This window comes from Rhinoderma darwinii, chromosome 3, assembly GCF_050947455.1.
Source record: "Rhinoderma darwinii isolate aRhiDar2 chromosome 3, aRhiDar2.hap1, whole genome shotgun sequence".
In the NCBI taxonomy this organism is placed as follows: domain Eukaryota; kingdom Metazoa; phylum Chordata; class Amphibia; order Anura; family Rhinodermatidae; genus Rhinoderma; species Rhinoderma darwinii.
Window position 1 is genome coordinate 351309820 of NC_134689.1, and position 26503 is coordinate 351336322.

At 41.0% G+C, this 26503-nt stretch overlaps 1 protein-coding gene across 3 annotated transcripts in view; it reads right to left on the reverse strand.

Moving 5' to 3' along the window:
- Positions 1-26503, reverse strand: part of GMCL1 (germ cell-less 1, spermatogenesis associated) — a 133409-nt gene that overhangs the window by 64032 nt on the left and 42874 nt on the right. For all 3 annotated transcript variants that reach the window (XM_075858516.1, XM_075858515.1, XM_075858517.1), the window contains exons 6-10: positions 22160-22272; positions 17260-17325; positions 4450-4534; positions 3063-3153; positions 2545-2688 (exon numbers count right to left, since the gene is read on the reverse strand). In XM_075858516.1, the coding sequence (XP_075714631.1) occupies positions 2545-2688; positions 3063-3153; positions 4450-4534; positions 17260-17325; positions 22160-22272 (499 nt within the window). The remainder of the gene's footprint in view (positions 1-2544; positions 2689-3062; positions 3154-4449; positions 4535-17259; positions 17326-22159; positions 22273-26503) is intronic.

Here is a 26503-nt window from a genome sequence, read left to right on the forward strand (position 1 = left end):
TACAAAGATATATTAAATTGCACCTAATTAGTGTAAATAAAGTCATAGGAATACTACTCCTTTACAGCTCTTGACCACAACAAATCCCTTCACTATCCTAAAAACGAGGAATGGTATTATTCTATACATGCATACTTGCATTTAAAAATTATGATTACCACAAGAAAATAAATTTACAAAACATTTTTTGTGACAAGTGACATTTTTGCTTTTATCAATGAAAAAAGGGAATGGCTTTTAGGCTGCGCTCCATGCAACAGATTTTAATGTTTTTCATTGTTTTCTGTTCGGTAGTGTAGTGTTGTATTGGAATTGTTCTGAGCAGTTCCATGTTACTTAACAGGTGCGCACCAAGTTGGGCACGCTCTGGAGGGACGAAACGTAAAGCAGATAATACGATCATTACACTGTATATTCAATTATTTCACTAGGATGTAAAAATTCTTTAAAGAGGCTCTGTCACCAGATTTTGCAACCCCTATCTGCTATTGCAGCAGATCGGCGCTGCAATGTAGATTACAGTAACGTTTTTATTTTTAAAAAACGAGCATTTTTGGCCAAGTTATGACCATTTTTGTAATTATGCAAATGAGGCTTGCAAAAGATCGACTTACCTGCAAACGCTGATGCTGCTGCAGAATCAACTGTAGCCTCTGGTGCCGATGTGGCCGTCACGATGCAGGACCTGTGAGTGACGTCACAGATCTGCACTGTCACAAGCTGGGCGTTCTGAAGAGAAGAGGATGTTACTTCTCATCAGAGCGCCCAGCTAGTGAAAGTATTAAAAACGCCCCGATGTACGCACATAATACACACCCACTTGGACTTTTGCAAGCCTCATTTGCATAACTACAAAAATGGTCATAACTTGGCCAAAAATGCTCGTTTTTTTAAAATAAAAACGTTACTGTAATCTACATTGCAGCGCCTATCTGCTGCAATAGCAGATAGGGGTTGCAAAATCTGGTGACAGAGCCTCTTTAAAAGGGAACCTGTCACCAGCATTTCACCTACTGAACTTTACTTATCCCTCACTGGCCGCTGCCATCAAAATTTCATTGCCGTTATCCCCTCTCCTAAACTCCTCCTCCGACTGTAAATAACGGTCTGCAAACATTTCACACTTTTTATCGTAATAGTCCTATGTCCCTTTGTGCGCACACACCAGAAGAGGACATCCATGCACAAGTACAGGATTGTGTGTGTGGGGGAAGGCGAGGAGCTGTCAATCACAAGTAAGGAGGCGGGGTAAACTCGGAAATACTTGAGGAATAAAGGGTCCAGACGTCTCATCTCACACTTCCATCATGTCCACCGGTATGTTTCATAACTTTTGTTCTGTCTAGCAGCTATTGCCTTGTTTTGTCCATCATCTCTGGTTACCTTCCGTTGATTCCAAAGATTTGTTGATATGTTACACTGTCCTGTAACATCGTGTATCTAAACTTCCTGCGATCCATACTTCTCTCTCACACTTATGCAGAGATCGCTACAATCACTAGTACCTCATTTTTGTACTGACCATATTGCTGTTCTTGGACATGTCTGGCTCTTACTTGCTGTGATCTCAACCGGACACGGTTTCCTCTGTGATCATATGCGTTCCCTATTGCTGCTATAATGTAAACTGCTTACATGTTGACACAACACTCATATCCGACCTTTTGATTGATGCAACGTCTTTTTATTGTGTGACTTATTCCTCATTTCCATCTTTTAAATTGTCTCATGTTTGTTATTTAATAAAATTTATATATTTTTTTCATTATTGTGTGCCGTAGTCGATCATATTTTCTTGGTTTAGTCTCTTGAGGAATAAAGATTTGACTCTTTTCAAACGAAAATATGACTTATGCTCATTAGCATACGGTGTGGGAACACTAAAAAACGGAATACTAAAGCTACAGAGCCGACTAAGAAGACAATTATAGGTTATATAGAATTGATTTTTCACCCACTACCACCAGGTATTGCTGGTTTAATATGTGAAATGCTGGTGACAGCTTCCCTTTAAGTCTAGGATGAAGAATCTGTTAAAAATTATATACAGCACCAGTAACTGTTTGCTGTGATGGAAGGGGGAGTTTCTTGAATAGTTCTACAGGTAAAAAGGTATAGTGTACAGTATCCTCACTATAGCAAGACTGAACAAATATAGAATAAGCATTTTTTTCAATTAAAGCTACTTTTTGAGCAAGTCTCAACTTTCAAATTCCTTTTTTTATGGTGTTCATTTCCTGCTTTACTATGGAGCACAGGGACATTAGTATTTATATTCAAGAACATCTGCACTCTACAACTTACAAGATAAAGCACCATGAATATATATAGGATGCTGCTCATTTGATACATCATTCATAATGGTGCCAGACAAAGTAACCTTGGAGTGTAAGGGTGTAATGAGCGATACCTGAAGTTGTAAGACAAGGCCCAAGTGGGTTAAGAAGTCACATCACACTTGGCAATGAGTGACAATGTCACTTATCTATTTACATTTCAGTTAACACGTGTTACAGAATTTGTGGCACAGTCTTCGATTATTACCTGACGGTATCAGTGCATCACGTTCAATGATCCTTGCTGATGCCAAATCACTGATGATATATTGCATACGCAGGTGCTTGAAAACTAGCACAAACAGGCAGCCCTGCTCAGTTTCTAGAAAGGTGACCCCAGTATCATCTAAATCTAAAGAAAACAAAAGATCAAACTCTGAAAGGTTCACAGAAAATTCTTACAATGATGGCCTATAGGACACCACCACAACCAAAAATGCAAAACATTCTACCTGCGCATCCAATTGAATCAGATGTTTACCTTAATTTACAATTTTTGCACATTTTTTTTTTTTTTTTTAAGGTTATAATCACATGCGCAGGTTTTCTTTTTCTAGTCAATTCTTGCAAAATTGACAAGAAAAATGCTGCCAAAACCGCAAACCGGTCTGTGACTCCCCCTGGGGTAACATTTAGTTGTGCTGCAGTCATGGTAATCGAGCAATTTTACCGTGAGTTGTGAGTGACGTCACAGAGACTTAGCCTAAGCCGACATGGTTTACCAACCTTTCCTGCGTTTGGAGAACCAGGCATCGGCTTCTGAAAGCAGCTGCTTTAAGGACCCATTCCAAGAAGGCACTATTTGCAGGAACATCCACTATTAGGAAATAAGGCAGTTTTACAGCAGAAATTAAGACATCAAGCAAATAGTCTGACCCATGTAATGTAGTTACAGAATACCAATTGCTTAGAATAGGCCATAACACTAAGCGCACAATTCCTAGCTCCCTCCTGTCCATCCACAAACCACCTATGTATGCACAGCAAGATCTGACCACTAAAAAAAATGCTATGTGTCTTCCCACTACAGGGCCAAATGCTCGTTTAATGCATGACCGTCAAGCTGTAAGGATGCTTATTTTGCAAATAATAAGCCTAAGTGCATACTATTCCTCAGCTGTCTCTAGCAGCAATCTAGTCAAAAACAGGGGCAATAAAAGGCAAAAAAAAAAAATACATCCTAGTGCCAAGTATGCCTTAGTCAAATCTGATCGTTGATTAGAAAAGCATGGGAATGTAATGAGGCATGCAGCACTTTAACCCCTTCCCGCTGTGGCCACTTTTGACCTTCCTGACAGAGCCTCATTTTTCAAATCTGACATGTTTCACTTTATGTGGTAATAACTTTAATGTGGTAATAATGCTTTTACCTATCCAAGCGATTCTGATTGCAAGTGATTGTTTTCTCGTGACACATTGGACTTTAAGTTCGTGGTAAAATTTGGTTGATACATTCAGTATTTATTTGTGAAAAAACAAAATGTTGCGAAAAATTGCAAAAATGTGCATTTTTCTCTATTTAAATGTATCTGCTTGTAAGATAGACAGTTATACCACACAAAATAGTCACCAATTGACATCCCCATATGTCTACTTTAGTTTGGCATCGTTTTTTGAAATTTTATTTTTATGGGACGCTACAAGGCTTAGCCTTTTAAAATTTTCTTGAAAATGTGAGAAATTTCTGCTAAAGTTCTATTTTTACAGGGGCCAGTTCAGTTGTGAAGTAGCTTTTTTAGCCTTATATATTAGAAACCCCCAATAAGTCACCCTATTTTAAAAACTGCACCCATCAAAGTATTCAAAACAGCATTTAGAAAGAGGCTGTTTTCTCAGAGAACTGCGCCGTGATTTTCAGCCATTTGAGTGAACATGCCCTAACACTAGATTGTCATTCTTTAGTTCTCAGGTCAGAGCTCATCTTAGAAGATGTAGTACAGATTAATAAAATATTCAGTTTAATTGTCATCTGTTGCACTATTCTGACTGTTAAAGAAGACTAACACAAAACAGAAAAAAATAGTGAAGTTTGGATAAAAAAAAAACGCCACATCATAAGCTATGAAGAACTACGGATTAATTATTGTGGACCTTTCCTTGTGGATTCACATACCTTTTTTAAAGCCGTGTACACATCCATCTCTACCTGCATTACAAGTAGATCTGGAGAACAGATGAGCTGTTTCATCATTTTGATGCTGCAAGTACAAATCACAAAAGTCAACAAAAGAAAGATATTTTACATTTAAAGCATGTATACATACTGTTTTTCATGTACAAAACCTTTCACCTGCCCATACATGTGCAGCATGTAATAGGCAGGGCTTCACAAACACTGTCTCACTTTAATTTTTCTTCCAATCTTCCTGTTATTTACATATTGGTGCAGTTATATTTGGCGCCCGATACGTAAATAAGCCACTGAACGGTCAATCTAACTAAATGGCAAGGGGGCGTGATCTTTTAGCTCCGACACGGTCCAATCAGCTACGGGCATGGTCAGGGTGGCTTGCGCTGTGAACCCTCATGTCGAGAAAACACACACAGACTGGTGGTTCTGTAAAGAGCTGTGTGTGCGCTCTCACGGGAGGGAACACAGCGCAAGCCTCCCTGACACAGTCTGTAGCGGATTGGACAGTGTCAGTGCAAAGAGATCACACCCCTTGCCATGTAGTTAGATAGGAACGCCCCATTGACAGTTCAGGGGCTTATTTACATATCAAGCGCCAAATAGAACAGCAATAACTAATTAGCATAAATCTAAAATGGTTCATAACCTGCACAAAAATGAACCTTTTTCAAAATAAAACACTGTTATTTACATTACAGCACCTACCAGATTAGGTAGGAGACAGGGCACTTATAAACTGGTGACAAAGCCTCTTTAAAGTGATTCTGAGTAACCCCATATAAAGTTCAGCTGTTCCATTAGGATTTTCCTGACATTTTCTTTGTTGCATGTGACAGCAAACGCCATGAACCGTAAAAAGCTAACAACTTTTCAAAAGGGATCTGATTGTTGAAAGGCATCAGTCAGGAGAAGGGTACCAAAGAATTTCCAAGGCATTCGATATACCTTGGAACAAAGTGAAGACTGTCATCAAGAAGTGGATTACATTTGGCATTAAAGTGACATTACCAAGTACTGGACATCCCCCAAAACTTGATGAAGCCAAAATATGTCCGGAAGGCTACCAAGAGACCTACAGCAACATAAAGGAGATGCAGGACTTTCTGGAAGGTACTGGTTGTGTAGTGCATGTGACAACAATCTCCCGTATTCTTCATATGTCTGGGCTGTGAGGTAGGGTGGCAAGACGGAAGCCTTTTCTAACAAAGAAAAACATCCAAGCCCGGCTAGGTTTTTCAAAGACCTATATCAAGTCTGCCAAAGGCATGTGGGTAAACTTGTTATGGTCTGATGAGGAGACCAAGGTTGAACTTTAGTCAAGGTGGTGGGAATTATGAACAGTTCCAAATATCAGGCAATATTGGCACAAAACTGCAGGCCTCTGCTAAAAAGCTGATGAAGAGGAATTTCACCTTTCAGCACGAAAACGACCCAAAGCATACCTCCAAATCAACAAAAGAATGGATTCACTAGAAGCTCAAAGTTTTAGAAAAACAAAACAGAGAAAAAAAAAAAACACAAAGCACGGCGCCACATGGTACAGATTACCCAAGGAAGGATAATGAAAAAGATGAGAACAGCAAATCTGCTCACCTTGGAGTGTTGCGCAGACACGGGCACAACACTGGTTATGACATTGAACACAACCCACGTGTGAAGCTACAGCCAGGGTCCAAAAATACTAACAAAAATTGTTGCCACAGGATACAGAAGACTATGGGTGCGAGGTGAAAATATATATAACCCCAAATTAGCGCTGCTAGACAAATAAGTAGTCTCATGTAATAACGGTAATTTTATGTATTAAGGCTACGCTTTTCAGTGCAGGACATCAATCTTCATCAGGCTATGTGGTTACAGTGCAAAGGACATCTTAAATCCAATAGTCTATTTGCAACAAACAAGGAAAAAAACAAAAACCTGCCAAACAGGCAGATCAGAGATCACCTATGACGTCAGATGGGGTCATCACGGTGGAAAATAAACCAAGAACGAATGTATCAATTAAAACGACATATACAATTTACACAGTGTTATGTCAAACCTTAAAAGGTCATTAGTGACTTGTCAATCAGTACAAATAAATCAAAAACGAAAGTAAAGGTGTATATCAATATAATGAACAGTAAGCGGTAAATTGATAAACGTCAATAATTATAATCCCCATATCTTTTTCTGGCCACTGGTTCATTCATCGGCAGATTGCTGCACTGTTTACACAGGGCAATGATCAACATATTAAAAGCTCATGGATCATTGTTCCATTTGTTGAATGGTCGATCGACGCTCATTTTAACAGGCAGACTATCTGATCACGTAAAAGGAACTTAAAGAGGCTCTGTCACCAGATTTTGCAACCCCTATCTCCTATTGCAGCCGATAGGCGCTGCAATGTAGATAAGAGTAACATTTTTATTTTTAAAAAAACGAGCATTTTTGGCCAAGTTATGACCATTTTTGTATTTATGCAAATGAGGCCAGCAAAAGTCCAACTGGGCGTGTTTAAAGTAAAAGTCCAACTGGGCGTGTATTATGTGTGTTACATCTGGGCGTGTGTACTACTTTTACTAGCTGGGCGTTCTGACGAGAAGTATCATCCACTTCTCTTCAGAACGCCCAGCTTCTGGCAGTGCAGACACAGCGTGTTCGAGAGATCACGCTGTGTCGTCACTCACTTCCTGCCCCAGGTCCTGCATCGTGTCGGACGAGCGAGGACACATCGGCACCAGAGGCTACAGTTGATTCTGCAGCAGCATCGGCGTTTGCAGGTAAGTCGATGTAGCTACTTACCTGCAAACGCTGATGCTGCTGCAGAATCAACTGTAGCCTCTGGTGCCGATGTGGCCAACACGATGCAGGACCTGGGGCAGGAAGTGAGTGACGTCACAGCGTGATCTCTCGAGAACACGCTGTGTCTGCACTGCCAGAAGCTGGGTGCTAACGAACAGAAGTGGATGATGCTGATTCGTCAGCATCATACACTCCCATTCCTAACGCCCAGCTAGTAAAAAGTAAAAACGCCCCGATGTACACACATAATACACGCCCAGTTGTACTTTTGCAAGCCTCATTTGCATAAATACAAAAATGGTCATAACTTGGCCAAAAATGCTAGTTTTTTTAAAATAAAAACGTTACTGTAATCTACATTGCAGCGCCTATCTGCTGCAATAGGAGATAGGGGTTGCAAAATCTGGTGAAAGAGCCTCTTTAAGCCTCATACTGATATCAAAGCTGATGAACTGATTTTATCAGTGTCAGAGGCACAAAGGAGATGCTGTCAGCTGTCATCAGACCTTGTAAAGAAAGACTGTTTGATAAGGATGAAGGTGCAGGTGATGGGGTGTGCGGTGTATTTGTTGATACGTTGAACAGGGTTTGGAACCTTTCTTTGAATATGCCTTAAACTTATTTCGTAATTGCATAAAGATGAATGGTTTTTCGGCCAAATAGACCTTCATCACAACATCTGAAATGTGACATTAACAACCAGAATGCAATTCACAAATTTATTGCATCGGTATGTGTGTCAACAAATCAAACATTGTTTCCATTAAAAAAAAGCCAAGCATTCAGAAATTACTTTATAGTCAAAAAGAAGGATAGTAATGGTAATGATGCCGTAAGAGAGGGATATAGAGGTAATAGTAAATAAATATTTAATTTATTTTACATCTTCGTTTCAATAGTTTTTATTGAGAATTTTTTAAACATATAAACATTTATACATTTCAAGTATTTCAAGCATACTGAAGATACAAAACATTGAGACATTCAGTCCCGACAAATAACAATAAGAGCATAACAGAAGTGGACAAAAACATTGCAAACCATTCGTATAGTGCACTACAGCTGTATTGTACATTCAATATCCATGTGTATTCATTTTCTTGTGGTCATAACCTTCATTTTTGATATTATTGGAACATTTTATTATTGTTGTTGAGGCCTCATATAATTGTAGAATAAAACCTACTCAAAAAGATTTATAGAAGATACTATTGCACCATGGGGCCCATAAAAGGTTGAATCTTGCGTACGTGGAGTTTCCTAAGGCCATTATTCTTTCATAGGAATATGTTGTGTTAATTAATGCTATGAGCTCCTCAAGCATTGGGGTTTCTACTTTCTTCCAATATCTTGTGATGACTAGTTTTGCCATTACCAGGATTTTACAAATGAGGCATCTCGCCAAGGAAGGGAAACCCTCTAATTCCAGAAATAATAACGCTACCTGAGGAGACATAACTGGATTTTGTATTACTTCTGCCAGTAATCTAAATACTTGGGCCCAGAACCCATCTAATTTGTGGCATTGCCATAGCATGTGGAATAAGGACCCTGTATTTCCACACCCTCTCCAACAGAGAGGCGAAGACTCAGGATATATCTTATGTAGACGGTCAGGAGTGTAGTACCATCTCAGGGATGTTTTAAGTGCTGCTTCAATATGTTGAATGCACGGTAAAGCCTTATGTATGAGCCTGAAAGAAGCCAGCCATGTGGCATCGTTAAACGATAACCCTAAGTCTCTTTCCCATGACTTGTGTAAGTGAGTTTTAGTAAAAGAGTAGTGAGATTTAATCATGTTATATATGGGTTTTAAACCTCCTATCCGTCTGGAGAAGTGAGCAAATAACTTATTGTTACATAAGGCATTTAAATTGCCGGTGGATTCCATGCAATGCTTTATTTGAAGAAATTTAAAAAAGTCAGAGTTGGGTATAGAGAATTTCGACTTTAGCTGTTCAAACGTCACCAATTGTTGACCATCAAGTAGCATGGAAACATCAGTGATGCCACCAGCAATCCAGGACGTTAATTTGAGGTTTGGGATTATTAGCATAAAGAATTCTAAAGGAATATAACTTTTGAGTAACGGACTACAATTTAGCGTGTTGTTCTGAATGTAGGACCAACATTCCAGAGTCGTCTTTGTCAAAGGGGATAGTGGACGTGAAGGTGCCAAATCCCAAAACGTCCCGAAGAGAGTGGTTTTTAAAGGTAAAGGTGAGATATAGGAAGTTTCAATTTGTAACCACTGCTTTCCTGAGTCCATGGCCCACCAACTAGAAATTTGTGCTACTTGGGTGGCGATATAATAACTATGAATGTCCGGTATACCCAGGCCTCCAACCCTTCTATCCTTGACCAACAAATGCATGGCAATTCGGGGGTGTGTTTTTGACCAGACAAATTGGGAGAGATTTCTTTGTGTTATCTGAAAAAAACTTTTAGGGAGAGTAATGGGTAAAGTTCGGAATAGGTATAGTATTTTTGGCAATAGAAGCATTTTATAGGCCGCAATCCGGCCTAGCCATGAAGTTTCGAATTTAAGTAATCTATCTGTGTCTGTCTGGATGTTTTTTATTAGAGGTTCATAATTGGCTGCGTATAGATCTTTATATGAAGAAGTCAAAGTTATCCCCAGATATCGGATGCCCTTCATTTGCCAATCAAAGGGATATTTTGTTTTAAGAAAATGCAATGTGGGCGGGTCCATGTAAAAGGGAAGTATTTGTGATTTCTGCGCATTTAATTTATAATATGATATTGAGCCAAAAACTTTAATGATGTCCATAACAGCTTCTAATGATGATTCTGGATTAGTTAGTGATAAGATAATATCATCTGCGTATAATGAAATAGTGTGTGAAGCCCCACGGCATTGAACTCCCTGAATGTCCATGCAGTTTTTAATATGTTGGGCTAACGGCTCCATGGAGAGAATAAAAATTAGTGGGGATAATGGACATCCTTGTCTAGTACCATTAGTTATTTGGAGCTCTGTAGACAGGATGCCATTAGTGTAGATTTTCGCTGTGGGTGCTGAGTAAAGTGCTCTAATAGCTGTCAAAATGCTGCCCTCAAATCCCATTTCCTCCAAAGTAGCAAATGCGTACGCCCAATTTATTCGGTCGAACGCTTTTTCGGCGTCCAAAGCCAACATCAATGCTGGTGTGGCTCGTGTTTCAATGAGATGAAGTAAATTTACAATCCTTTTTGTATTGTCTGATGCTTGTCGTCCCTTAACAAAGCCCACTTGATCCACGCTCACAAGGGTAGTTAGCATAGGGGTGAGCCTTGCCACGAGAATCTTAGCATAGAGTTTGAGGTCTGAATTTAATAGCGAAATAGGCCTAAAATTTTGGGGGGTATCAGGAGTTTTACCCGGTTTAGGGAGAGTAACAATAGTAGCCATTTGATTTTCCTTTGGGAAAGAACCTTGTTCCATAGTTTTTTGAAAAAATTTGGCTAAATAAGGGGTCAATACAGTAGATAGATTTTTATAATACGAGTTGGAAAGACCATCCGGTCCTGGAGATTTACCGGTTGGAAGGGAGCGTATATTATTCAAGATTTCCAATTCTGTAATTGGGGCATTTAAAGAACTTAGTTGTTCTGCTGACAGTTTGGGTAAGGATGCTTTCCTAATGAAATCTACTATCTCATGTTGAGTAGGGCAGCTAGTAAAGGGGTCATCTTTTAGATTGTAAAGAGATGAGTAGTATTTTCTAAATTGTTCTACTATGTCTCTGGGATCCATACATTTATCTTGTGTGAGAGGGTTTTTTAAATAAGGTATTCTTGTCTTCTGGTACTGAGTTTTAAGCCGGGTAGCCAGTAGTTTCCCTGCCTTATCATTCTGTGAATAGTAACGGGCTTTGGTTTTCCTTAAATTTTTCTCATATTCTGACACTAAACAAAGACGTAGTCGTTGTCGGAGTAGTAGCAATTGTGCAGCCCCCTCTGATGATGGAGAGAGTTTGTTTTTTGTGTCTGCAAGGCGTATCTCGTTAGTTAACTGAGACACCTCTTCCAGACGCTTTTTGCGGACCGTATGCCCTAGACGTATAAACGTACCCCTTATATATGCCTTATGAGCATTCCAGAGGGAGGAGATTCCATCATCCGGCGTATCATTATATTGGAAGTATTCGTAAAGATCTCTTTCTATGTCCATTTTATAAGTAGGATGAGATAAAAGATAGGAGTTACATCTCCAGAGGTAATCTGGACTAGTGTCATATTTTCCCATGATCGTCAGAGTGATCGGCGCGTGGTCGGACCACTGTATGCTTTCGATTGTCGTGGCTTTTGATAGGAGTGTCGCCTTATCTACAATGAACATATCAATTCTAGAGTAACTATTATGGACTTGAGAGTGAAACGAATAATCGCGTTCCGATCCGTGTTGCATACGCCAGATATCGTACAGCTCCTCCCCCCAGAACCAATTCCCAAAAGCAGCCCTAGATTGTCTAGGCTGAGACGTAGTGTCCATCCCAGAGTCCATTACAAAGTTGAAATCCCCACACACAATCAGTTTTCCCTGTTTATGTTTAGCAATTATTCTGCGAATCTTTTGAAGGAATCTCAGTTGATGGTTATTAGGCCCATATAATGACAAAGAATATTTGACATTGTTAATAGAACAAATTAGAAACACATATCTCCCATTGGAATCTGCGAGCAATTCAATTAGTTGAAAAGCAACTGTATTTTTAACTGCTACCAAAACTCCTCGAGCCTTGGTAGAGTAATGTGACTGAAAGACATGAGGAAATTGAGGGTGCTTAATTCGATGGGCGTCTTTTTCCAAGAGGTGAGTCTCCTGGATACACATGACCTCACAGGCCAGTTGTTGTGCCTCTTTCCACATGTGTGCTCTCTTATGTGGGCTATTAAGGCCATTTACATTTAGAGAACCAATTTTAAGAGCCATCGTATATGTGAGAGTGCTGTTGTGTTTTTGACCATGTCACATCAAGTTGTAGGTCATACTTGGAATGATCCAAAGGAATGTATGTGGATTGACTGTTATACGAGTACAATTGAAACATAGTGGTCTGCACTAGACAAAGAAGAAAATTAAAACAAAACAATATCATTCAAATACGTTTGAATAAAGAGAGAGAGAGACTGAACTTCAATGAGTTCAGACACAGTGGGGGGAAAACAGTCAACTTGTGGACCGGACTTTTAGGACTCGGGAAAAAACCCCGCTGCTCCACCACCATATAGTGAGTATACCTCAGCGTCGCGGACGTTGTCGGAGGTTTGGCCCCTGCCAGTCATCTTTAATCGTGTGAGGAAGGGATTTTTTCTTAACTCCCGAAGAGGCGTCAGGGATATTAATACCCCATTTTTGTAGAAGAGATGCACCTTCTTGGACAGTTTTCACCACGTGCATAGAGCCATTTTGGTGGATCAATAGTCGTACCGGAAAGCCCCATTTGTATGGAATGTTGTTGTGTCTCAAAGTTGTAGTGATGGGAGCAAGTTCTCTCCTTAACTGCAGAGTGACGGCGGAAAGATCAGTATAAACAGATATTAACTTGTATGGCTCCGGTATTATCTCTTTATTTCTTACGGCTGTCATAAAGAGTTCCTTGAGATGGAAGAAGTGGAACCGAACCAAAACATCTCTGGCCACATCTGTCGATAGGTGTTTTGGTCTGGGAACTCTGTGTGCTCTATCCAGGATCAAATCTCTAGAGGTGCAGTCAGGTAGCAAGGCATTAACAAAGCTTTGGATAAATTGGGTTAGATCTTTTGGGGCTATATCTTCAGGGATACCCCGAAACTTGATATTGTTCCTTCTGGAACGGTCTTCTAAGTCTGCGATTTTTGCTTTGACTTGTGTAATATCAGCTTCTAGATCGAAGTGAGCGTCTATAAGCTCATTGTGAGAAGTTGCAAAGTCCCCCATTTTAGATTCTACGTGTTGTACACGATCTTCCACTTCATGTATTGCGACAGATATGGGCTTGATTAACTGGGCAAACCCTGAGTAAAGAGATTGCTGAAGCGCCTGCAGCATGGTCTTGAGTGTGAGTTCTGTAACAGGGTTAGATGTAGATGGCATATCTGTAAAAAGATCTGAGGATTCCTCTATGTCTCCCTCGGGACAATCTGTCTCCTGGTGTGTTAGGGCAGAATAACCATCCCTTTTTGATCGAGAGGAAGGGCTCCCATATTCCGATGAAGGAGGTGAGGAGGAGAGGATGCCACGTGCGTGGCTTTTAAGATGGCGGCCTCTAGGTTCTGTCATCCCCCTTGTCCCCTTCCTCGGCGTTAGAGCTGCACTCTGTGAGTGCGGGCCAGCTGGCAGTGATCCAGGTGACAGCGCAGGGACGGAGCTGCTGCGGCGAAGTGGAGATCTAAACTGTCGGGGCCCTGGCACTGAGGTGAGTGGATTTGTGCGTTGTTCGGTGTCGGCGCCATTTTGGGCCGTCTGTCGGTCATTTGGAAAGTAGAAATCCAGCATTTTCGCTGGTCTACTCACCGACTTCTTATGTCTAGGCATGCCTGGCAGGATTCCCTCTCCGGTGCAGCAACGGCGGGATGTATTAGCGGTCTTTGTTGCTTGTGTGTCGCTTATATGTGGTGAGGCAGCACGGAGCTAGGTTCTCACGCGTCCATTCAGTCCGGCAGCCAAGCCACGCCCCCAATTTATTTTACATCTTAAGCCTCATGCACACGACCGTAGCCATGTGCACGGCCGTAATTTCCGGGTCGGCCGGCCACGGAATGATAGCCGCTAGCAAATCGCGGGCTGCGCACATGGCCGCGGCCATTATTTTCAATGAGCTGTGTCACAGTGACGTCAGGCACTCCTGAAGTGGAATCCCCAAAACCCCAGCCACAGCTTTGCCGAAGCTGTGGCCGGGGATTGGGGATTCCACTCCTACAGGGAGCAAAAAAATAAAATAAAAAAAATACCCTCCTCCTCACATGCACTTCGCACTGTGAAGAGAAGGAGAGAGCGAGCGGAAGACACGGCCGTCACTCGGGACACATTCCAGTGATGGCCGTGTAGTACCCGGCCCCATAGACTTCTATAGGAGCGGGGCAGACGGGAGAACGGCCGGAAATAGGGCATGTCCCATTTTTTGACGGCCTGGTTTCCCGGGCCGTAAAAAAAAATAAAAAAAAAATTGGTGTGAATAGCCCCATTAGGGGTCTATTGTTCCTACTTCGGCCGTGTGACAGCCGTTTTAGGAACGGTCATCACACGGCCGGGAAACCTGGTCGTGTGAATAAGGTCTAAGTCTTCCACCAACATATCAAATTAAAGATTCTAAAAAGTAAAGTAACATAGTAAGATACACTTTTATAATTATATTTAGATAAAATGTAGGGATATTGACTTCCTGCCCAAGATAAAATGGAAGAGCTGAAGATAAACAGTCAAGATGACCAAGCGGAACAGCGGAGAACAAAAACTAGAAAAATCAATAAGAATGACTGACCTGAATAACTAGAGCAAGTAATGCTATTTGGTAGATGCAGAGTGTATCCGCAATACAATTGCTGGAGGAGAACACACCATACCGGTGCACAGCTCAAGTTTAAATTGGAAAACCAATTCTAGGATTGGTTCACCTAGAAGGCGTGTCGGCCTTAGTCACGTAAAACGGTTGGTAAGGATGCCTTAGCGTCACTTTATGACAGGCTACCTAATTGGAACGAGCGGGTAATATCGGCGTGATGATGTAATAGAGGTCATCACGTAAGGCCGTTAGCCAGAATCCCATTTGCGGCAGTATAGGGCGCCCAGGATTACACACCTATCAAATGCGTTTTGGAAGTAATCTCTCTCATTGTAGATACCAAACACCAACGTGAAAAAAAAAAAAACACCATTGAGCATCACCACAGAGTTGACCATACACCTGGATACGGCTGGCTAGAGAATAAACGACACACAGCCTAAGAAAATATAATGGTATTGGATTTTTAAAAGGAAGTGGCGCCAAAGGTTCCATAGCTTTTAAAAGAACAGACTTCTATGCACCAAGTTCCATATACAACCAAGTTTCATAGACAAAGGGGGTGTTAAAAAAAAAAAAAATGATATTTACAAAAATGACTAATTTTAGGTTGTTAGTCTTTATAGGTATATTTGTCAAGATGGGAACACCCCTTTAAACCTTTAGTGCTCTTATGTCTGAAAGAAGACCGGTTATTAAAGAAAAAATCCACAAGCACAATTTTATTTTTGAAGATTTTACCTCAGATAATCAGCGGAAACGCAGCAAAGTCCGCAAGTACAGTGGAAGTTTAAAGTAAGTTAAAATAAGTTTACTGTTCTCTTTTTAAGACTGCAACATCTCCCTGCTCCCCTGCCGGTCTCTGTACACTCAGCCTCCAGTGATGACACGTGACTTCTCCAGCAGCCACATCTGACAACACGTCATCGCAGGGTTTACGGAGACAGACAAGGGAGCAGGGAAGCATTGCCATGGAAGATGAGAGTTTGGACACTTGCCGCAGGGAAATGGGCCAAAATCTGCACGATTTGGTGCAGATTTGCCACTGCGGATGACAAGATTTGCTGTGGAAATTCCCTGCAGCAAATCCGCTACATGTTGACCCATCCTTATATTTACTGGAGATTTTTTCATTCCAGAAGGTGTTAAAAGCTGAAAGTAAACTTCCATGGTTAATGGTTGCGCATTTATGCAAGTAAATGGAAGTGCTTCTACCTAAAGTTAATTTGAAAACTGAACAGGTCGGCACGGTTTCTGCCACAACGCGGGCGCATCTTGGCCGTGGTGCATCTACAATTCCACACTTTCCACTTATTCCTTGACCCTCCTTAGTGGATTAGTGCCCTGTACATTATACAGGCAGTCTTGTGCTAGCTGCTTAGCTAGTATACAGAGTTACACAAACTTCGTTAACTAAAATTTTATGACGACATGTTAAATAGGCTCTGTCACCACATTATAAGTGCCCTATATCCTACATAAGGAGATGGGCGCTGTAATGTAGGTGACAGCAGTGCTTTTTATTTTAAAAACCGATCTATTTTCACCACGTTATTAGCGATTTTAGCTTTATGCTAATGAGTTTCTTAATGGACAACTGGGCGTGTTTTACTATTGACCAAGTGGGCGTTGTACAGAGGAGTGTATGACGCTGACCAATCAGGGTCATACACTTCTCTCCATTCATTTCGACAGCACATCGGGATCCTTTTAGATCAGTATGTGATGTCTTCTACTAACACATTAACGATACTGAAGTGTTTAGACAGTGAATAGACATTCCACGGGATGTCTATTCACAATCTTTGCACTTCGTTAATGTTTCTGTGGTAGTTAATCTCGCGGGATTACGCTTGCTCTGCTGTAACTACCACAGAAACATTAACGAAGTGCAGAGATTGTGAATAGACATCCCGTGGAATGTCTATTCACTGTCTAAACACTTCAGTATTGTTAATGTGTTCGTATAAGACATCACATACTGATCTAAAAGGATCCCGATGTGCTGTCGAAATGAATGGAGAGAAAGTTATGACCCTGATTGGTCAGCGTCATACACTCCCCTGTACAACGCCCACTTGGTCAATAGTAAAACACGCCCAGTTGTCCATTAAGAAACTCATTAGCATAAAGCTAAAATCGCTAATAACGTGGTGAAAATAGATCGGTTTTTTAAATAAAAAGCACTGCTGTCACCTACATTATAGCGCCGGTCTCCTTATGTAGGATATAGGGCACTTATAATGTGGTGACAGAGCCTCTTTAATGTTACATAAATGCAATGGTGACAAAACGTTTCTTTCAATGTAAGAGGACCAATAAATAAAAATAATGTTGCACACAATGTAACTGCCTTCTGCTGGTGAGAAATTGCAGTGCAGCCTGAGCCTAAAGAAGAGCCAGTTTTATCCATATAGTAATGTACTCTTCAGACTCCACTCTGAAATGTACACAATTGTAAGGGAGGGAATGTTTATATATTTCAATATACTTATCCAATACGTGTATTACTTACCTTAGCTCTTTGAACAGATCGACACTTTGATGGGTCATTAAGTTATTTAGAAGCCATTCAAGGCACCTGGAAGAGGTATGAAACACCAGTCTTAATAAATCTCACCTTAGTGTGGTGAAGGCAAGGAAATGATCACGCAAGTACAAAAAAAAAGTTGTGCAACCCATTACATTTTATTTTTGCTGTTTGAGATACAGCTTCTTTGTATACTGTATACAGAGCAGCTGTGTCGTGCGCGGAAACCTGTATCAATCAGGTCAACGGGACTGATTGGTTCAGTGACAGCGGGTCCTGCCTGATCGAGGGGTTACCGATCACATCCAAGTTCATAACAAGCGGATCCTGCGTGTCTCCCACTGACAGGTTCCGATCTCCGCGCACGATACAGCTGCTCTGTATACAGGATACAAAGAAGCTGGATCTCAAAGAATAAATAATTTTGAATGAAACCTAATTACAAAGCTGCACAAAACAGACATATTAGAAAAAAATTAAAATAAAAATTCAAACCGGTGTACATAGCCTTTAAAGATTGGAAAAGGCCTTTAACCCCTTAATGACCAGCCTATTTTGGACCTTAATGACCAAGCTATTTTTTACGTTTTTCAATCGTCGCATTCCAAGAGATATAACTCTTTTATTTTTGCGTCGACATTGCTGTATAAGGTCTTGTTTTTTGCGGGACAAGTTGTATTTTTTAATAGCACCATTTTGAGGTACATATTATTTATTGATTAACTTTTATTTTTTTGGGGGGGGGGGAGGAAATAGAAAAAAATCTGAAATTTCGCCACTCTTTTTTGCATCCTAAATCTACGCCGTTTACCGTGTAGTATAAATGACAATAACTTTATTCAGCGGGTTGTTACGATTGCAACGATACCAAATTTGTATAGTTTTTGTATGTTTTACTACTTTTACACAGTAAAAACGCTTTTTTTTCAAAATTATTTGTTTTTGTGTCTCCATATTTGAAGAGCCGTAACGTTTTTATTTTTTCACCGATGCGGTTGTATGAGGGCTTTTTTTTTTGCGGGAAGACTTGTAGTTTTTATTGGTATTATTTTGGAGTAGATGCGACTTTTTGATCACTTTTTAATCACATTTTTTTAAAGTCAGGATTCACAGAAAACAGCAATTTTTCTGCCGTTTTTTATTTAATTTTTTACGGCGTTCACCGTGCGGGTTAAGTAACGTAATAGCTTTATAGTCGGGGTCGTTACGGATACGGCGATACCAAATATGCGTAACTTTTTTACTTTATTTTGTTTTTTTAATAGTAAAGCAGTTTGTAAGGGGAAAAAGTGGATTTTTTTTATTAACTTTTTTACTAGTCTCACTAGGAGACTTTAATATGCGATTCTGCAATCGCTATTATAATACACTGCAATACTTTTGTATTGCAGTGTATTATGCCGGTCTGTTTAAAACGGACAGGCATCTGCTAGGTCATGCCTCCGGCATAATCTAGCAGGCATTCATTACAGGCAGACCTGGGGGCCTTTATTAGGCCCCAGGCTGCCATTAGAGACACAGACACAGACCTCTGGCAGCTGAGAGCAGGGAGATTTGACAGCTCCCTGCTGTTTACTTATTCCGATGCCGCGACGTAAAAAGTCTATGGCATCGGAATAAGGCCCGTTAGTGACCGACGTAAAAACACGATGGGCCGGTCACTAATGGGTTAAACCTTGGCTATTTTTAGGACCTATGCTACAACAAATTTATGACCCCATGTGCCTTTTTAAAAAAAAAACAACACTGTCACAACATACATCACTGCCATTATCCAGGCTAACATTATGGCACTTTTCTACGCCAGGGCATGTGTGGAGTAGATTGAATTTTTTTCTCAGTTGGAATTTTGAAAAAAAAATAAAAATTAAATGTATCTATGGCCTGGCCAAGTATTAAGCCACACGCTCTTTTCACTTTATTTTTTTTAGGAACTGATGTTCTTGGTACAATTATCACTAAATTCTGGGGCGAATGGTTAATAAAAGGTCTCATGCTATTTTGGAGTAAAAAGGACCAAAAAAAAGTAAATACATTCATAAATGTCCCGGTGTCTTCAAAACAGAATTATTACCTTGAAGCAAGAAAAATATCCCTGTTCCCTTCTATGTTCATAGTTAGAAAGAGAAAAAAAAAACCCCCCAAAAAAAAAGTGAAAGAAATGAACAACTAAATCCAAGAAAACTCTTTTACACTGCAGGTGACCCCATAGCAGACTGTATGGACTACATGAATGACCTCTGTAGCCAATTGTTTGCCACTAGAGGTCTATAAAAGCATCTCCTGGGATCAACAAGTATGATAAATAACCCCAGAATCTGCTGCAATAATCACACTAATTGTGCAGATTTTTTAACTGGAGGACCTCTAAAAGCAGATATTCTCAACCCGTTTCTTATCTTACGAGCCAAATTCAAACATAACATTAAAGAGGTGGCCCAGTCTTCCGTAAATAAAGCACTGTATGGTGAGAAGTAATTTTGCATTTCCATGTCTTAACACTTCTGCTTCCGGTCAGTGATTATTCTTGCTTACATCCATAGTCTAAACTGCGGTACAGGCCAACTACTCTTTACAATTGAAGGTTTCCTACAATTTTTTTCTAGTCTAGGCAATCATCTTTGGGCTAAATGATTCAACAGCACAAATATCACTTTTGCTTTGGGGGGGGGGGGTGGGTTCTACAGTGTAGAACAGTCAGCCTGAAATACAGATTGTTTAGATAAAGATGATTGTCTACACTCATACATTGTATTAAACACCCAGTTAAAAAAAATAATAATACACCTGTACGTGTTTTCAGGATCTAAATAAATAGTTTTAATTCATCACAAGAAGAGATCCTAAAAATGGTAGGGAACTGAAACAAAGCAGAGACTGCATAAAAGTTTATTCATAAATAATTGCATTTTTTACATAAAATTGCACAAATCATTGCAGAAATGAAAATTATTATTTATGACCATTTTATAAATGAAAAAAACATAGGATGATAAACCTCAAGTGACATTGATACTAGTGATATTACAGAAGCAGGGGAGTTGGAACCAGCGCTGAGAGTGTAGTTTTTTATTATTAAAACGGAAATCAATTTCCAAGTTTAATTAATCTTGGTTAAAATCGAAGCACAGGGGCTACGAACAAAAATTTAGTGGATTCATAAGCCATGACTAAGGACCTAGCGAGGGTCTGAAACGCGTAGGCTACCGCCTATCCTCTCCTTCTCCCTGTACTCTGGACTATACCTACCCGTCACTAAATTTTTGTTCGTAGCCCCTGTGCTTCGATTTTAACCAAGATTAATTAAACTTGGAAATTGATTTCCGTTTTAATAATAAAAAACTACACTCAGCGCTGGTTCCAACTCCCCTGCTTCTGTTGTATCTTCTGCGTGTGCCGACACGAGGATCCGTGTGCTGATTCCTATATCCTTCTCGTGACAAGGTGAGCTGGCGGATTTTTTTCATATTTTTTCCTGTATTTCACTAGTGATATTACTTTGACCCTCATACCATTACATTCCTGGTATCATTGGTGCAGACTAATCACCTAGTTCTAGAAGAGTGCTGTAAAGCTCAAAATCTGCCGTATAAGAAAACCAAACGTTATTAATTTTGATGTATTACAGATCGAAGTGTCTCGGTTTTATTACTAAAATTGTGCCAAAGCTACTAAGTCACAGAAAACGCACCAAGATTCTTGTGGTGCATTAAAGAGCACTGTAACCATTCTAGTCATTGAGAAGCATCCCAAATCGGACCCCCACCGATCTGATATTGATGACCTATCCTAAGGATAGGCCATCAATATCAAGTGCCCAGAGTATCCCTTTAAAGAGGCTCTGTCACCAGATTTTGCAACCCCTATCTGCTATTGCAGCAGATAGGCGCTGCAATGTAGATTACAGTAACGTTTTTATTTTTTAAAAACTAGCATTTTTGGCCAAGTTATGACCATTTTTGTTTTTATGCAAATGAGGCTTGCAAAAGTCCAAGTGGGCGTGTATTATGTGCGTACATCGGGGCGTTTTTACTACTTTTACTAGCTGGGCGTTCTGATGAGAAGTATCATCCACTTCTCTTCAGAACACCCAGCTTCTGGCAGTGCAGACACAGCGTGTTCGAGAGATCACGCTGTGACGTCACTCACAGATCATGCATCGTGTCGGACGAGCGAGGACACATCGGCACCAGAGGCTACAGTTTATTCTGCAGCAGCATCGGCGTTTGCAGGTAAGTCGATGTAGCTACTTACCTGCAAACGCTGATGCTGCTGCAGAATCAACTGTAGCCTCTGGTGCCGATGTGTCCTCGCTCGTCCGACACGATGCAGGACCTGGGGCAGGAAGTGAGTGACGTCACAGCGTGATCTCTCGAGAACACGCTATGTCTGCACTGCCAGAAGCTGGGTGTTCTGAAGAGAAGTGGATGATACTTCTCGTCAGAACGCCCAGCTAGTAAAAGTAGTAAAAACGCCCCGATGTACGCACATAATACACGCCCACTTAGATTTTTGCAAGCCTCATTTGCATAAATACAAAAATGGTCATAACTTGGCCAAAAATGCTAGTTTTTAAAAAATAAAAACGTTACTGTAATCTACATTGCAGCGCCGATCTGCTGCAATAGCAGATAGGGGTTGCAAAATCTGGTGACAGAGCCTCTTTAAGCCAGCCTTACACATGATAGCTAAGGTATTTCTCACAGCTCCACCATAAACATGCATGCTCTGCTGAGAGTATGTTTATTTCAAAGGGGAGAGGGAAAACGGCTGCTGCCAGGAAGATCTCGTAGCATGTTATCTACTATGGGAATATCATCACTGGTAAAGTATACAAAATATTAACTAAACCAATAAATAAAAAAAATAAAATAAAACAACTTACTTTTTCTTTACAGAGTCTAACCCGTAGACACCAGCTGCTGTGGAATAGCTGCACACCGTCTGAACACTGATGGTTTCTTTCATGGTCTCGCCACACTGCTGAATTAAGCCATCCTTTAAAAGAAATTTCAGAGAGAAGATAATGTATACACACATCCAGATTCAACGCTGGTAGATCTGACAGGCCCCCAGTAGATCACCAATGCATCAAGATGGCCATACACCTTAGATAGCTCGTTCGGCTGCCAGCTATTCCTCCCGACCCCAATACACACTTGGCTGGGAGAAGGGAAATAAGCTGCTACCAGACTACCTTTAATGGCAGCTTATCACCCATGAGATCGAAAAATCAGGCATGTTGGAATCAAACACGTCCTATCCTTTTTCTCTGCCATATGTTGTGTTGTGTGTGGGGGGGGGGGGGGTCATTGCTGGTGGTCTGTTTTTGGGGTCGTTTTGAGGCCTGAAAATGAAGCCCTTGTTTTTCTTACGACATTTTGAGGGCCTAGACTCCTGTCACCTAGGGTTAGGTTACATAGTTAGTACTGTTGAAAAAAAAAAAAAAGACACATGTCCATCAAGTTCAACCAAGGGATGGGAAAAGGGAAGGTAAAAATGTCTACACACAGGAGTGAATACTTTTTTGTTCTAGGAAATTATCTAAGCCTTTTTTAAAGCCATCTACTGTCCCTGCTGTGACCAGCTCATGCGGTGACTATGCCATAGATTCACAGTTCTCACAGTAAAGGCGGCGTGATTTCATGGAGCAGGATTTCTCCATATTTTTTGCATGTGCCATTAATATATTTATAGAAGTTAATCATGTCCCCCCTTAGTCGTCTCTTTTCAAGGCTAAATAGATTTAATTCTTTTAATCTTTCCTCATAACGTAGATTCTCCATGCCCCTTATTAGCTTCGTTGCTCTTAGAGGTTTTTTATTAAACCTCCTGGGACGAAAGGAATCCATTGGTTTCCCTTGTGTAGGGAGAACCCCTTCTTCCTATCAGGCACTTTTTCTAATAGGTCATCCAGCGGGGGTCCAAACAAATAATCACCAGAGCAGGGAATAGCACACAGCTTCCATTTTGATCCAGTGTCCCCCTTCCAGGTTTTTAGCCAGATAGCCCTCCTGAGAGTTTGAGAGAGCCGTGATCTGGCAGAGAGGCGCCCAGAATCTACCGAAGCGTCGGCCAGAAGATCTTCTGCCTTAGATATCATTGGAAGGGAGGAGAGGATCTGATCCCTAGAAGTCTGATCTCTAAGGTGGAGCTCTAATTGCACTAGCCATATATTTAGAGACCTAGCCACACAAGTGGCTGCAATTCCCTGGCCTAAAAAACCCCGTAGAACATTCCCAGGTTCAAGGTAGTAATCGGCTTTCCGATCCATGGGATCGGATAAAGAGCCTAGATCCTCGAATGGAAGAGCATTTTTCCTTGATATTTTTTCCACTGGGGCTTCAAGTCTAGGGGTATTGTCCCAGTCCTTGCAGACCCCTTCCTCAAAGGGATATTTCCTCTTAAGAAATTTGGGAATACCAACTTACCTATCTGGATTTTTCCATTCCCTTTTAACCCCTTCCCGCTCCTTGACGTACTATTACGTCATGGCAGCTGTATCGTTCGCGCTCCATGACCTAATAGTACGTCTCGGGAGTAACGGCCGTTTCGGCCGTCCTCCTGACACATACAGGAGCTGACACGCTGCTGTCTTGTTCAGCAGCTGTCACAGCTCCTACAGCGGGGACCGATCGCTGTGTCCCCGCTGATTAACCCCTTAAAAGCCGCGTTCTATAGAGATCGCGGCTTTTTAGGGGTTAAGCTGCCATCGCCGGCCTGCTACGCGATAGCAGCCGGCAATGGTGACTATGGCAACCGGACACCAAACAATGGCGTCCGGCTATGCCATAGACGGAAGCCTAGTGGGTCCTGACAACGTCAGGACCCACTATGCTTGCTGTCAGTGAGTAGCTGACAGTTCTAATACACTGCACTACGCATGTAGTGCAGTGTATTAGAATAGCGATCAGGGCCTCCTGCCCTCAAGTCCCCTAGTGGGACAAAGTAATAAAGTAAAAAAAAAGTTAAAAAAAAGGTGTAAAAATAAGAAAATAAAAGATTTAAAAGTAATAAAAGTAAAAATCCCCCCTTTTCCCTTATCCGTCCTTTATTATTAATAAAAATATATAAATAAACTATACATAATTGGTACCGCCGCGTCCGTAACGGCCTGAACTACAAAATTATTTAGTTATTTATCCCTCGCGGTGAACGCCGTAAAAGAAAATAATAAACCGTAGCACAATCACAATTGTTTGGTCACTTCACCTCCCAAAAAATGGAATAAAGAGATCAAAAAGTCGCATGTACCTAAAAATTGTACTGATCGAAACTACAGTTCGTTACGCAAAAAATAAGTCCTCGCACGGCTTTATTGATTGAAAAATAAAAACGTTATGGCTCTTAGAATAAGGCAACACAAAAAGTGAATGATTGTTTACAAAACATATTTTATTGTGCAAACGCCATAAGACATAAAAAAAACGATAAACATCTGGTATCGCCGTAATCGTATCACCCTGAAGAATAAAGTGAATATGTCATTTATAGCGCACAGTGAACGCTGTAAAAAAAAAACAAAAAAAAAACAATAGTAGAATTGCTGTTTTTTAGTCACCACGCCACCTAAAAATAGAATAAAAACTGATCAAAAAGCCGCATGCACCCCAAGAAAACTACAATGGATTCCTCAAGGGGTCTAGTTTCCAAATTGGGGTCACTTTTGGGGGGTTCCCAATGTTTTGGCACCACAAGACCTCTTCAAACCGGACATAGTTTCTAAAATGGGGTATTTGATAGGGGTTTCTAATATATGGGCCCCTCAAAGCAACTTCAGAACTGAACTGGAACCTAAAAAAAAATAATAAATGAGGCAATACTTCGCTTCTTACATTATACTGATAATAAGCCGTGCCCACCCCGAGATGACCCCAGTTTTGACCGTTTGTATAAACGGAGACCCCTATTAGACCGTTCCAGTGCCCGGTTTTCCCGAGCATACACCCCCGAGAAGTGTATTTCTATTGATGAGTCCCTGGTACATTTTAAAGGGAGGGTTCAATTCCGCGAGTACCTGCCGGGTAAGAGGGCAAGGTATGGCATGAAGATGTATAAGCTGCGAGAGTGCATCAGGGTATACCTACAGATTTAGGATATATGAAGGAAAGGCCACCCCCAAACCAGACTGCATCCTGGACTACAATAGGTACATGGGAGGGATGGACTTGTAAGATCAAGCCCTGAAGCCCTACAGCGCCATGCGGTGTGGTATAAGAAGCTGGCCGGGCACATCATACAGATGGCTTTGTACAATGCGTACGTGCTACGTCGATGTGCAGGCCAGAGGGGAACTTTCCTGGAATTTCAAGAGGTGATTATCAAGAACCTAATCTTTAGGGACCAAGAAGGGGGGGCACCGAGTACTTCTGGAAGCGAGGCCACACGCATCGTACCAGGGCAACACTTTCCAGGAGAAGTTCCCCAAACTGGCAAGAAGGGAAAAAGTCAAAAGAGGTGCAAAGTCTGCTATAAGAGGGCGATAAGGGATGACAATATATCAATGTGACACGTGTCCCGAATAACCAGAGCTCTGTATGAAAGAGTGTTTTAAAATTTATCATACATCCCTTGGTTTATAATTTACTCCAATTTTACTTACCCTGATGCACTCCGCACAGCTTATCCCCCCTCGTCTTTCCCCTCTGAGCCCTGCTGTGTGCCCAGGCAGCTGATAACGGCCACATGTAGGGTATTGCCATACGCGGGAGAACCAACATTACAGTTTATGGGGTGTAGGTTTCCGGTCAAAATGCTCACTACACCTCTAGATGAATGCCTTAAGGGTGTAGTTTTTAAAACGGGGTCAGTTCTTGCGGGTTTCAACTGTACTGGTACCTCAGGGGCTTCTGCATACATGACTTCGCACTAGAAAATCCCCAGTAGGCCAAATGGTGGTCCTTTCCTTCTGAGCCCCCCCCATGGGCCTAAACGGCAGTTTATCACCACAAATGGGGTATTGTGGCACTCAGAACAAATTGCGCAACAGAATGGGGTATTTTGTTTCTTGTGAAAATAAGAAATTTTCAGCCAAAACTACATATTATTTGAAAAAAATAATTTTGTTTTCATTCCCAGCCCAATTCAAATAAGTTCTGTGAAAAAACTATGGGGTCAAAATGGTCACAACACCCATAAATGAATTCCTTGAGGGGTGTAGTTTCCAAAATGGGGTCATTTGTGGTTGGTTTCTATTGCTTTGATACCTCTGGGGCTCTGAAAATGCGAC